Here is a 15,169-nt window from a genome sequence, read left to right on the forward strand (position 1 = left end):
ACAAACAACTCTAAAAAAATTGAAGATGATAGAACCCTTCCTAAATCACTTTACAAAGCCAGCATATCCTGTTACCAAAACCAAAGACACTACAAAAAAAGAAACTACAGAACACCCTCGGTCATGAACACTGATGCAAAAATTCCTAAAATTTTAGCAAATCAAATTCACCAATATACAAAAATGATAATACACTATGAGTACATGAGGTTTATCCCAGAAATGCACAGTTGGTTTAATATTTGAAAATCAACCAGTGAAATTCATCATTAAAAAAAATTTAATGGTATCTTAATTGACAAAACACCATGTGAACAATTTTAAGGTCCAATCATGGTAAAGATTTTCAGTAAACTAAGACTAGAAAGAAATTTCCTCAATTTGATAACAAACATCTATGAAATGTCTATAGCTAATATCGTACTTAATGGTGAAGAGTAAATGCTTTTCCCCTGAGACTGGGAACAAGGAAAGATGTCAGCTCTCTTCACAACTACTCAACACTGCAGTAGTCCCAGCTATTGCAATAAAAGGAGATAAAAAATAAAAAACATACAGACTGGAAAGAAAGAAATAACAATAGACCTAATAAGTGAGTTTATTAGCAAGGTTGTAAAACACAAGGTACATATACAGAAATCAACTGCATTGCTATGTATTAGCAATCAACAGAAAAAAATTAAAACAAAATATCATTGAATATACCGTCAAACATATGAACTACAGATAAATTTCACAAAATAGATGCAAAGGCAAGAATCTAAATAAATTGAGATATATGTCATGTTCATGGAAAGAAATGCTCAATATCATTAAGATGTCAATTCTCCTCCAAATTAATCCATAAATTCAATGCAAACCCAATTTAAACCCAGATAGGCTTTAAAAAAATATTTTTATAGAAATTCAAAAGCTGATCCTGTAACTTATATGGAATACAAAGGATCTAAAATAGCCAAAATAGCTCAGAAAAAAAACAACAAAGCTTATGGACTTGTACTTCCTGATTTCAATTTATTATAAAGGTACAATAATCAAGATAGAGTGGTACTGGTATAAAAAAAGGCACAGAGATAAAGTAAACAGAATCAAGTTAGAAAGAAAACTCACATATTCATGGCCAATTCATTTTCAACAATGTTATTAAAGCAATTCAATGTAAAAAGAACAGTCTTAAACAACTGGTGCTGGAACAGTACATATCCATATGAAAAAAAAAAAATCTCAACCCTAACTCATAATACAGACAAGTACAAAACCTACAAAGACTAAATCAAAAAAATTTAGAAAATATGAATAGACTTACAACTAGTAAGGACATTGATCAGTAATTTAGAAATCTCCTAAGAAAATCCCTGGACCTGATGGCTTTATGGGTGAATTCTATCAAACACTTAAAGAACTGACACCAATCCTTCTCAAACTCCAAACAACTGAAGAGGAGGGAATACATCCTAACTCATTCTATGGGGCCAGCATTACCCTGATACCAAAACCAGACAGAAACTACAAGGAAAAAACTATAGACCAATATCCTTTATCAATATTAATGCAAAAACTCTCAACAAAATACTAGCGAAGCATATTAAAAGAATTATACACCATGACCAAGTGGGATTTATTCCTGGAAGGGTACAACATATGAAAACTGGCCAATGTAACATTACACATTAAAAGAATTAAAGAGGAAAAAAACACACAGTCTCAACTGATGCAGAAGAAAACATTTGACAATTCAACATCTTTCATGATAAAAAACAACAAACTAGGAACAGAACAAACTCAAAAGCTATATATGAAAAAACCTCAACAAATATCATATTCAATGGTAAAAGACTGAACGCTTTTACTCTGATATCAGGATCAAGATAAAGATACATGCTTTCACCACTTTTATTTAAGGTAGCACCAGAAGTTCAAGCCAGAAAAATTAGGAAAGTAAAAGAAATAGTGCCCAAATTTAGAAAGTAGTAAGATTATCTTTGTTCACAGATGATATGAACTTATATGTAGAAAACACTTACAGATTCCACCAAAAAAAAATTGTTAGAAGTAGTAAAAATTCAGTAAAGAAGCAGGATACAAAGTCAACACACAAAAATCAATTGCATTTCTATACACTAACAAGGAACAATCTGAAAAGGAGATCATGAAAACAACTCCATTAACAATAGCACCAAAAATAATAAAATACTTAGTAATTAACCATGGAGGCAAAAGACACATACAATAAAAACTATAAAACATTATTGAAAAATTAAAGACAACACAAATAAATAAAAAATTATCCCATGATCATAAACCAGAACACTTAATATTGTTAAGATATCAACAATACACAAAGTGATGTACAGATTCAAAGCAATCTTTACCAAAATTCCAATGATGACTTTGCAGAAACAGAAAAGTCCACCCTAAAATTCATATGGAATCTCAAGGGACCCCAAATAACCAAAACAATTTTGAAAAAGAACAACAAAATTGGATGACTCCCACTTCCTAATTTCAAAACTTACAACAAAACTACAATCATGAAAACAGTATGGTACTAGCACTAAAACAGACATATAGACCTATGGAATAGAACACGGGGCTAAGAAATAGACCCTCACAGATATAGTCAAATAATTTTTGACAAGGGTGCCAAGATAATTTAATGGACAAAGAAAAGCCTTTTCAGCAAATGGCAATGGGAAAAATCGACAGCCACATGGCAAAAGAATGAAGCTAAACCTTTACCTAACACCACGTACTGAAATTAACTCGAAATGGATCAATTACCTAAACGTAAGATCTAAAGCTATAAAACTCTTAGAAGAAGACACAGGATCAAAGTGTCACGACACTAGATTTTGCAATGATTTATTGGATATGACACCAAAGTCACAGGCAACAAAAGAAAAAAACAGACAAATTGGACTTTGTGAAAATTAAAACATTTTGCATGTCAAAAGATGCTACTGTCAAAGTAAAAATGCAACCCACAGAATGGGAGAAAACGTTTGCAAATCATATCTTTGATTTAAAACAAATTGATATCAAGAATATATACAGAAGTCTTAAAACTCCACAATAAAAAAAAAACTCAATTCAAGAATGTGCAAAGGATTTGAACAGACATTTCTCCAAGAGGATATACAAATGGCCAATAAGCACATGAAAAGATGCTCAACATCACTAATCATTAGAGAAATGCAAATCAAAACTACAACGAGATACCAAATAACACACATTAGAATGACTACTATCACAAAAACAAAATGATGGGAGTTAGAGAGGATATGGAATAACCGGAACCCTTGTGCACTACTGATGGGAATATAAAAATGGTGAACTACATGTAGAAAACAGCATGGTGATTCCTCAAAAAATTAAAAATAGAATTACCATATGATCCAGCCTTTCCAATTCTGGGTATATACCCAAAAGAATTCAAAGCAGGAACTGGAGAGTTATTTGTACACCCATATTTACAACAGCACTGTTCACAATAGCTAAAATGTAGTAATAACTCAAATGTCCATTGAGGTATGAATGGATAAGCAAAATGTGGTACATACATACAATGGAAAATTACTCAGCCTGAAAAGGGAAGGAAATTCTAACATATGCTATAACATTGAAGACCTTATGCTAAATGAAATAAGCCAGTCACAAAAGGATAAAATTACATCATATCATTCCATTTACAAGAGGTACTTACAGTAGTCAAAATCATAGATCTAGAAAGTAGAATGATGATTGCCAGGGGCTGGGGGTGAGAATGAGGAGTTATTGTTTAATGAGTATAGAGTTTCAGTTTTACAAGATGAAAAAGAGTAATGAAGACACATGGTGGTGATGACTGCATAACATGAATGCATTAAAACCACTGAATTGTATACTTAACAATGATTCAGATGATAAATTTTACATTATGTTTTTCCCACAGAAAAATAGGAAAAAAATTAGACTCTATACATGTATTTTAAAAAAATGACTCAAATTAAAACGTGTGACTGTGTCAAGTGCTGGTCAGAATATGGCACAACTAGAACTCTCATTCACTGCTGGTAGGAATGTAAAATATTTAACTAGTATGGAAAACCATGTGTAAAACTTAAACATGAACCTATTGTAAGATGCTATACACCAATCCACTCCTAGGTTTTTATAAAATAAAAATGAAAGTACACATCTGCACAAAGATGTATACATGAATTGCCACAGCAGCTATATTTGTAATAGAAAAAAACTGGAAAGAAAACACATGTCCATCAACAAGTGACTGGGTTAACTAATTATGGTATTTCCATACGTAAAGAAATGGAATGACCCAGCAATGAAAAGAAAGGAGCTATTCACACACACAACAGGATGGATGAAGTTCAAAGTAACTGTTATGAGGGAAAGCCAGAGAAAAGAATAGATACTGTATGATTCCATGCACATAAGTTCTAGAAAAAGCAAACATCTATACTGATAGAAAGCAGATCAGTAATTAGATAATAGAGGTGAATGAAGGAATGAATTACAAAGAGGAATTGTGTATTATGTTCATTGTACTGATAGTTTCAAGGATATATACATGTCAAAACTCATCAAATGAATACTTTACATATGTGCTGCTTATTCTCTATCAATTATACCTTTATAGGGTTGTAAAAATAATAATAGATGGCTCATAGAATTATCAAAGGGATAAAATATTGCACCTAGTAAGTTTTACATGAGTGTGTAAAATGCTGTTATTCTACAACAGAATAAACATTGGATAAACATTATCTTCTATTACTATTATATAACAATTCAAAAAAGTACTTGGTTAATTAAGTCAACATTTAAAGCTCTTATGATATACCTTAGCTTCTTCTTCTTGTGCTTTTTTCACAATTGCTTGTAACTGCACTTCTCGCTTAAACTCAGCATGAAGTAATTTTTCTTCCATCATCCTGCGTCGTTGATCTAGTAATTCTTCCTTCCACTTCCGGACATCCTTCTCCTACGTATAGTGAATTATCACATCCTTAATTTCAATATATACAATCATTTAAAAGAAGTACAAACAAGTAAATGGCTTATGAAATATAAACTCTAAGCGTGGAAAAATGTGCAGCAACATGACTAACAATTAAGGACACAGACTATGAAGCCAGACTACCTGAATTCATAATCTACATTGGCCACTTACTAGCTGCATAATCTAGACAACTTTTTTAGCCTATGTCTCAGTTTCCTTACCTACAAACAGGAAACAAAAATAACATTACCTAACTCACAGGATTATTTGAAGGTTCATAAAACTCTCAGAACAGTGGCTTAGACATGCCTCTACAGAAATATTTGCTATTATTCTTGTACTGTTACCATGAGTATGTTTAAAATGAATATAGTGTATAATTCTTGTCCTTATAAATGTTAACATCTCTATGATGTAACCCACATTCAAGAAAAATAAGTAATTTTATCCTAGAAACTGAAAAATGACATCTAACAAATCACATTATTTGCATAAGAAACATTCTCTGAAGGAACAGAGAGGGTTTCACCTACAAAAAAAGATAGATGTAGTAATTGCTATTTGATGTTATTTTAAGAAATTAACCCTTAAAATTTTAATTCCTTAAAACAATCTCAAACAGAAGAAGCAAAAGCTTGTTCTATGCTCCAGGAAATAAGATTCAGCACCAATGAAAATAAATTATAGAAAATCAGAAGATGTGTCAATATGAGTGGAAAAAACCTAACATTTTAAATTGTTTTTTCTCTCAATAATTGTGTTGAACCATCCAAAAAAGTATGATACAAAAATAGCACCATACTAAGAGCCAGATGACATGTCCTTAAAGCCTTAGCTCTGCAAATTATTGGTTGTGTAACACTAGAAACAACACTTAGCCTCTCCTAGATTGTTTTTACTTCTATAAAATGAGGTTCAGTACCTGCCCTGTGTACATCATAGAGTTATTGTGGTGATCTGATGACATCACTCATGTGAAACAGTGTTGAAAACAATAATCCATCATACAAACGGAAGATGAAAGTTGCCATTAAAATTAATTGAAGGGATACCTACATTGATGAGAAAATAACCAGAAAACATCTAAAGTCTTGTATACTTTCACTAATCTATGATTTTCTTGCATGAATACTTGGAGACCATATTTAGATAAAAGAAAATATACTATAATTTTGCTGGCATTAAAAAACACAGTAAGAGAAGAACTGTAATTGTGTTAGAGCACTTCTCTTAAGCTAAAATTAAAATAATACATTGACTCTTGTAGAACCCCACAAGAGACTGCTTTTCATATCAAATCTATTCATCTACACGACAAATTCTTGAGATTCAAGTAAAAAGAAAAATCAAAGAATTTTCTTACAGTCCTAGTCAACTTTACTACTGTATTCAATGGAATCTTGTGCTACCTAATGCATTTTTATGAACATTCAGATTATATGGTCCAACTGTTTCTCCCAAATTTAAATCACACACTAAAAGTAATCCAAATAATATGCTTAACCTATGCATATTTATATTCCTTTCTAATACCAGAAGGTAACGAAAGAGTTCACCTGTAATTACAATATAGTGGCCATATATCTTTCAACATGCTGTGTTAGGTACTTGTAGTATGGAGCCTCTGAGATGGTGCCCACTAATCTAAGCCACCTGGTTTTAAGATCCTTATGTAATCTCCCATATTGTATCAGGACTGTGACCAAAAGAATACAGCAAAAGCGATGCTATAAAACCCAGCACAACTTCATTTTATCAACTCTCTTGGGTACTTTTTCCTTTCTCTCCCCCACTCTTTCTCTGATTTTCTATGGAGAAATCACTGGCCATGTCATGAAGACACTTGGGCTGTAGAAAGGTATACTTGGCAAGAAACTGAGGTTTCTGGCCCACAGCCAAAGGGGAACGAAGGCCAGCAAATAACTGCACAAATGAGTATGGAAGTGGATCCTCCAGACCCAGATGACTATGACCTGACTGATAGCTTGACTAAAAATTCATCAGGCCAGGAGCAGTGGCTCACGCCTGTAATCCCAGTATTTGGGAAGCAGATAACTTCAGGTCCGGAGTTCGAGACCAGCCTGGCCAACATGGTGAAACCTCGTCTCTACCAAAAATATAAAAAATTAGCCAGGTGTGGTGGTGCACGCCTATAATCCCAGATACTCAAGAGGCTGAGGCAGGAGAATCGCTTGAACTCGGGAGGTGGAGGCTGCAGTGAGCCGAGATTGTGCCACGGCACTCCAGCCTGGGCGACAGAGCCAGACACCGTCTCAAAAAAAAAAAAAAAAAATCATCAAAGACCCAGGGCAAGAATGACGGCCAGGTATGATGGCTCATGCCTGGAATTCCAGTGCTTTAGAAGGCCGAGGTTAAAGGATTGCTTGATGCCAGGAATTTGAGACCAGTCTGGGCAACATGGCAAGACCCTGTCTCTACAAAAAAATTAAAAATTTAACCAGGCAAGATGGCATGTGCCTGTAATCTTGGTTACTCAGGAGGTTTAGGCAGGAGGATGGCTTGAGCCCAGAAGTTCTAGGCTGCAGTGAGCTATGCTGCATCACTGCACTCCATCCTGGGAGACAGAGCAAGTCCCTGACTCTAAAAAAAAACAATAAAAGAATCATTATGCAATTCCTGGTTGCCTTTTTCACAGAAAAATGTGAGCTGATAAATGTTTGCTGTTTTAAGCTACGTTTTTCTGTCATTTATAATACAGCATAGATAACACAGTACTCAGTTATAAGAGGGACTGTATATTAAACAACATCCAACCTAGCACTATGTTACTGTTTTACATGCTTGCCTCATTTAAGCATCACAACAAGTTAATAATTATAATTGTAATTTTTCAGAAAAAGAAACTGAAATACAATAATGTTAAGTAACTTGTTCAGGGAATCATAGCTTATTATATGATAAAATCAAGATTTAAACTTGGTTGGCTATCTCCAGAGCCCATGTTATTTCCACTTACCGCAATGATCAATAGTTATTCTGCTCTAAATACACAGACTCTCTTCTGTAAATATAATTAGTGCTCCACTTACCCAAACTTGATCATCTTTCCCTGATGTTGAAAATAATGGTTTTCCTCTTCTAATCAGTTTATATCCCATTACATTCATAGATTTTCTAATGAAGGAATATCTTTGAATTCCAGGAATAAACCCAATGTTTCCTATGTTTTCAGGTATTTTGTTTTTTGTTAACTATAGTCATGATGTTGTACATTACCTCACCAGAAATTATTAATCTTGCATAAGTCAAACTTTTGTACCCTTTGACCAATATCACTCCATCTCCCCTCTCTGCTTATATGAATGTGATTTTTTCCCATATTCCACATAGAAGTGAGATCATGCAGCATTTGTCTCTCTCATTTCACTTAGCTTAATATCCTCTAGCTCCATCCATGTTGTCACAAATGTCAAAATTTCATTCTTCTTAAGGCTAGATAATATTCTGTTTTATACACACATACACACACACACACACACACACACACTCAAATATATACCATATTTTTCTCATTCGTCAGCAGACATTTAGGTTGTTTCCATATCTTGGCTATTACGAATAATGTTACAGTGAACATGGGTGCACAGGTATCTCTTTTTGATCCAGATTTCAATTCCTTTGGATATATACCCAGAAGAAGAACTGCTGATCATATGACAGGCTCTATTTTAATTTTTTGAGGAAATTCCATATTGCTTACTATAATGGTTATACTAATTTACATTCCTACCAACAGCATACAAGGGTTCCATTTTCTCCACATCCTCCCCAATACTTGCCTCTTGTCATTTTGATAATAGCCATCCTAACAAGTGTCAGGTGATATTTCACTCAAGTTCGATTTCCATTTCCCCTGATCATTATAGATGCTGAGCACCTTTCCATGTACCTGTTAGCCTTTTGGATTTCTCCTTTTGAGAAGTGTCTCTTTAAGTCCTTTGCCCATTTTTGAGTCAGGCTGTTTTCTTGCCATTGAGTTGTGTGAGTACTTCAAATATTTTAGATATTTATGCCTTATCTATTTTTTACAAATATTTTCCCATTCCATAGCTGTCTTTTCATTTTGATAATTTTTTCATTTGCTCTATAGGTTTTTAATTTGATATAATTCCACGTGTCTAATTTTGCTTTTGTTGACTGTGTTTTTCTGTCATATTCAAAAAATTATCACCAAGATCAATAAGGTTTTTCTGCAAGTTTTTTTCTAAAAGTTATATGGTTTCAGATTTTATTTTAAGCCTTTAATCCATTTTAAGTTGATTTTTATGCATGGTGTAAGATAAGCGTCCAATTTCAATCTTTTGCACGTGGATACCCAGTATTCCCAATACCCTTTGTTGAAAAGATTATGCTTTCCCCATTGTATGTTCTCAGCATCCTTGTCAAAGACCAGTTGCCCATAATTGCATAGGTTTATTTCTGGGTTTTCTATTAAGTTCCATTGGTCTGTGTGTATGTTTGTATGCTAGTGCCAAATTGTTTTGATTACTATACTTTTATAATAAAATTTAAAGTTAGAAAGTGTTATGACTACAGCCTTTGCTCTTCTTGCTCAAGATGACTTTCAATCTTTGGGGTCTTTTGGAGATCCATATGAATTTTAGGACTGTTTCTCTATTTCTCTAAAAACAAATGGTTGGGATTTTGATAGAGATTGCACTGAAATTGTAGATCACTTAAGGCTGTATGGACATTATAAAAATATTAATTCTTCTAATCCATGAACAGGGATATCTTTCTATTTACTTGCTGCTTTAAATTTTCTTTCATAAATTTATAATTTTCACTATACAAGTGATTCACCTCCCTGCTTAAGTTAATTCCTAAGTATTTTATTCTTTTTGTTGCTAATATAAAGAAAACTGTATCCTTAATTTCTCTCTCATATAGTTCATGGTTAGTGTATGAAAACCCCACTGATTCTTAAGCATGTTGATTTTGTATCTCTAAACGTTACTGAATTCATATATTATTTCTCAAAGTTTTTTGTGGAATCTTTAAGGTTTTCTATATTTATGATGTTATCTACGAATAGATAATTTTACTTCTTTCCCTTCCCATATAATGCATTCATTTCTTCTTCTTGCTTTTCCCAGTATTTCTAGTACTATGTTGGAAAGAAATGGTAAAAGTGGGCATACTTGCCTTTTACCAAATCACAGAGAAAAAGCTTTCAGTTTTTCCCAATTATGATGTTAACTGTGGGTTGTTCATATATGGGCTGTCTTAGTCTGTTTTGTGCTGCTATAACAGAATATCAGAAACTAGGTAATTTATTAAAAAAAGAACTTTAATTATCGTATAATAGTTCTGGAGACTGGAAGTCCAATATCAAGGTGGTGGCATCTGATAAGGTTCTTCTTACTAAATCAACCCTGGAGGAAAGGAACAGGGCAAGAGAGGGCAAAGGGTGGCATGGGCACTATGGGGAGCTGAATCCAACCTTTTATAAGGCACCCACTCCTGCAATAAGAACCCACTTCCACAATAATGGTATCAATCCATTCATAAGAGCAGAGGCAATATAACCTAATCTCCTCCTAAAGAACCCACCTCTTAATATTGTTACAATAGCAATTAAACTTCAGTATGTGTTTTGGAAGGAATAAACATTAAAACAACAGCATTGGCCTATATTGTGTGGAGTAAAGTTCCTTCTATACCTAGTATGTTGAGGGTTTTTTCATGAAAGGATATTGAAATTTGTCAAGTGTTTATCCTGCATCTATTGAAATATTAGTGTGTTTTTTGTCTTTCATTGTATTCATGTAGTATATTGCATTTATAGATTTTAGTATATTTCACCATACTTACATTCCAGAGATAAATACCACTCAATCATGGTATGATTGTAGATGTATTCTTGAATTTGGTTTGCCAGTATTTTAAAGAGGATTTCTGCATCTATGTTCATCTGGAATACTGGTCTGTAGTTTTCCCCTTTCTTGTGTTTCTATCTAGATTTGGAATCAGAGTGATGCTGGCCTCATAATACAAGTTTGGGAGTTGTACGAGATAGGAAAAACTAAATTGTTTTTCCTACTCTCACATACAACACAATAACAATTCTGTTCACCAAGATTTTTATGGGGTTTTTCTCACACTGACCACTTCTCTGACGCCAGCTAGCTGTCATATAATTCAATCCAATTCTGACATTATCTATCTGGTCCTGCAGATTAAGGGCTCAGTCCCACAAGACTGCCCCCACAACTTCAGATGCTAATCACAAGTCCCAAGTTCTGACCCATACTTCTGACAAACCAGCTATAAAATTGGGGTTCTCACAACTGTCTCCTCAAGTTTCATTAATTTGCTAGAGTGGCCCACAGAACTAAAGGAAACACTTTACTTACTATTGCCAATTTATTACAAAGGAACTTTTAAAGGATGCAGATAAACAGCCAGATGGAAAAGATGCCTAAGGCAAAGTGTGAAGAAGGGACACGAAACTTACATGCCCTCTCCAGGTGTGCCACCTTCACATGTTTAACAACCCAGAAGCTCCCCAAAGTCTGTTCTTGGGATTTTTCATGGAAGCTTCATTACAGGGGCATGATCTATTAAATCACTGGCTTTGGCAATCAACCAAACCTGGAGGTTGAAGTTCTGGTAGCCAGCACCAATTCTGAGGCTATTCAGGACACTACCAAGAGTACCCTTATTACAACAAAAGATGCTCCTATCACTCAGCAAAGCCCAAGGCATTTAGGAACTCTGTTTCAGATGCTCTTATCACTCAAGAAATTACAAAGATCATAAAAGTTATCTGTTGGGAACCAGGGTCAAAGATCACATATTGGAAAAACAATATTATCCTAGTGCTTCTATCTACCAGAGTTTTAGGAGCTCTATGTCAGGAACCAGGGGCAGAGACCAATATAATATTTCTTATTTCACAAAAGTGTTCCCTCTTCATTTATTTTTCAGAAAAGTTCAAGAAAGGTTGGTACTACTTCTCCTTTATATGTTTCATAGAATTGATCAGTGAAGCCATCTGGCCCTAGGCTTTTTTTGTTGGTTTTTGATTACTGATTCAATCTCTGTATTTGTTATTGGTCTGTTTAGGCTCTTTATTTCTTCTTGATTCAGTCATGTTGGGTTGTATATTTCTAGGAATTTATCCACTTCTTCTAAGGTTATCCAATTTGGTGCCATAGAATTATTGATAATAGTTCTTTATGATCCTTTTTGTTTCTCTGTTATCCATTGTAATGACTCTACTTTCGTTGCTAATTTATTTGAGTCTTTTTTTCTTAGACTAGCTAAGAGTTTGATTTTTTTCTTTCCAACAAACCACCGTTTTGTTGATTTTTCCCATCATTTTTCTCTTTTGCGTTTCAATTATTTCTGCTCTAATCGTTATTTCTTTCCATACAGTAACTTTGGGGTTAGTTTTGTTTCTTCTTTTTCTAGTTCTGTGAGTTAGAAAACTAGTGTAGGCATTTATTACTATAAACTTCCCTCAGAGTCTTGTTTTGCTACATCTCACAAATTTTAGTGAGTTATATTTGTTTTCATTTGCTTCAAGGCATTATTTAAATTCCCCTTTATTTCCTTTTACCAAATAGTTGTTCAACTGTATGTTTAGTTTTCACATTTTTGCTAATTTTCCTGTTTTCTGTTATTGATTTCTAGATTCATTCCACTGCGGTCTAAAAGATATTGGTATGATTTCCATCTTCTTAAATTTCTAAAGACTTGTGTTGTGACCTAACACATGATCTATTCTGAAGAACGTTTCATGCGCACTTGAGAAGAATGAGTATTCTGCTGATTTGGGGGTAGAAAATCCTGTACTTATTTCTTAGGCACATTTAGTGTATACTGTTGTAATTCAGCTGTTTCATTATTGACTTTCTACCTGGATGTTCTATCCATTATTGAGAGTGGACCACTGAAGTCTCCTACTGTTATTGTATTGCTGCCAATTTCTCCCTTCAGATTTGTATTTGTTTTATATATTTATGTGTTAGGTTGCTGGGTGCAAATATATTTAAATTGTTGTATCCTCCTGTTAAACTGACTCTTTTATCATTATTTAATGGCCTTCTTCCTCTCTAGGGACAGTTCTTGTCCTAAAGTCTGTTTTGTCTAAGTTTAGCCACTTCTGCTCTCTTTTGGTTACAATTTACATGGAATAAGATATTCCTTCGTGTTCAGCCAAGTCTGTTCAAGGCAGCATATGGTTGGGTATGTCTTTTTTTAATTCACTGAGCCACTCTATGCCCTTTGATTGGGGAGTTTAATCCATTTACACTTGAAGTAATTATTAACAGTAAGTACAGATTTATTACTGCCATTTTGCTACTTATTTTCTATTTGTTCTGCAGGCTTTTGTTCCTTACTCTATTGCTATCTTCATTTGTTATTTGATTGTGGGCTTTTTTTTTTTTCTAATGGTTTGGTTTGATTTCTCTTTAGCATTTGTGTATTTACAATAGGTTTGCCCTTGTGGTTACAATTGTCTACTTTAATTTGATGTCTACTTTAATTTAATTTGAATTTAATTTAAATTCAATGGCCTACAAAACTCTGCACTTTTACCTACCACTACACTATGTGTTTTTGAAGTCAGAGTTTACTATTTTTCATACAGTGAACCCATTATCAATTTTTTGTCATTATACTTACTCTTAATACCTTTTTGTCTTTTAAGTCCCCTCCCCCACCCTACCTTAGTAACAGGATGTTGCTCTATTTCCCAGGCTGCAGTGCAATGGTGCAATCCTAGCTCACTGCAGCCTCAAACTCCCAGGTTCAAGCGATCCTTCTGATCAGCCTCCCAGGTAGCTGGGACTACAGGTGCCTATCACCATAACTGATAATTTTTTTGTTGTTCCTTATTTTTGTAGAGATGAAGTCTTGCTATGTTGTCCAGGCTGGTGTGAGACACCTGGCCTCATGTGATCCTCCCACCTCAGCCTCCTAAAGTACTGGGATTACAAGTGTGAGTCACCACACACAGCCTTCTTTAAAGTTTTATATTGGGGTTACCAGTTATTTCTGTACCACCCTTACAGTATTATGTTATTCTATATTTGACTGTACATTTACTCCTGAGCTTTACATACTTTCTTTCCTTCATACGCTTTTACATTGGTGTTTATCATTTTTTCTATTCCATTTAAAGAACTCCATTAGCATTTCTTCTCAGGCAAGCCTAGTGATGACAAACTCCCTCAATTTTCGTGTGTCTGGGAAAGACTTTATCTCCTTTCCATTTTTAAGGATAGCTTTCCAGGGTACAGTAATCATGGCTGGCAGGGTTTTGTTTTTTTCTTTCAGTACTTTGAATGTAACATCCCATTATCTCCTAGCCTGGAAGATTCATGTTGAGAAATTCACTGATCATTTCTGGGGCGGGGGGTGGTGGGGGTGGGGGCAGGTTTCCCTTGTATGAGATGAGTTGCCTTTCTCTTGCAGCTTTCAAAATTCTGTCTCTTGAGTTTTGACAATTTAATTATAATAAGTCTTGATGTAGACTTCTTTAACTGTTGTGGGGTTCTATGAGCTTGAGTCTGGATATCTGTTTTGTTCTCCATATTTAGGAAGTTTTGGGTTATTTCTTTAAAAAAAAAAAAGGCTTTCTGCCTGCTTCTCTTCAATCCCTATAATGCATATATTCATTCAATGACAGTGTCCCATAAATCCCAGAGGCTTCCTTCATTTTTTTCATTCTTTTCTCTCCTCTTACTGGGTAATTCCAAATGACCTGTTTTCAAGTTCTCTTGATTCTTTCTTCTGCTTCACTGAGTCTGTTGCTGAAGCTCTCTACTGCATTTTCTAGTTTCTTCAGTGTATTCTTCACCTCTAGAATTTGTTTGGTTCTTTCTCATGGCTTCACTTTCTTGATGTTCTCATTTTGTTTTTATGTTGTTTTCCTGATTTTGTTACATTATTTATCTGTGTTCTCTCACAGTTCACTGACCTTCAACAGTTATTTTGAATATTTTGTCAGGGACTTCATGGATCTTCATTTGTTTGGGTTGCTTGCTGGATATTTATTGTGTTCTCTTGGTGGTATCAAGTTTTCCTGATTTTTCATGTTCTTTGTATCCTTGCATTGCTGTCTATGCACTTAAAGAAGCAGTCACCTTCTCCAGTCTTTATGGACTGGCTTCAGAAAGGATAGTCAATTGCTCGGAT

At 34.3% G+C, this 15,169-nt stretch overlaps 1 protein-coding gene across 13 annotated transcripts in view; it reads right to left on the reverse strand.

The window, feature by feature from the left end:
- Positions 1-15,169, reverse strand: part of SCAPER (S-phase cyclin A associated protein in the ER) — a 556,007-nt gene that overhangs the window by 401,066 nt on the left and 139,772 nt on the right. For all 13 annotated transcript variants that reach the window (XM_063699056.1, XM_063699058.1, XM_063699055.1 and 10 more), the window contains one exon: positions 4,841-4,981. In XM_063699056.1, the coding sequence (XP_063555126.1) occupies positions 4,841-4,981 (141 nt within the window). The remainder of the gene's footprint in view (positions 1-4,840; positions 4,982-15,169) is intronic.

This window comes from Gorilla gorilla, chromosome 16 (assembly GCF_029281585.2).
Source record: "Gorilla gorilla gorilla isolate KB3781 chromosome 16, NHGRI_mGorGor1-v2.1_pri, whole genome shotgun sequence".
NCBI lineage: Eukaryota > Metazoa > Chordata > Mammalia > Primates > Hominidae > Gorilla > Gorilla gorilla.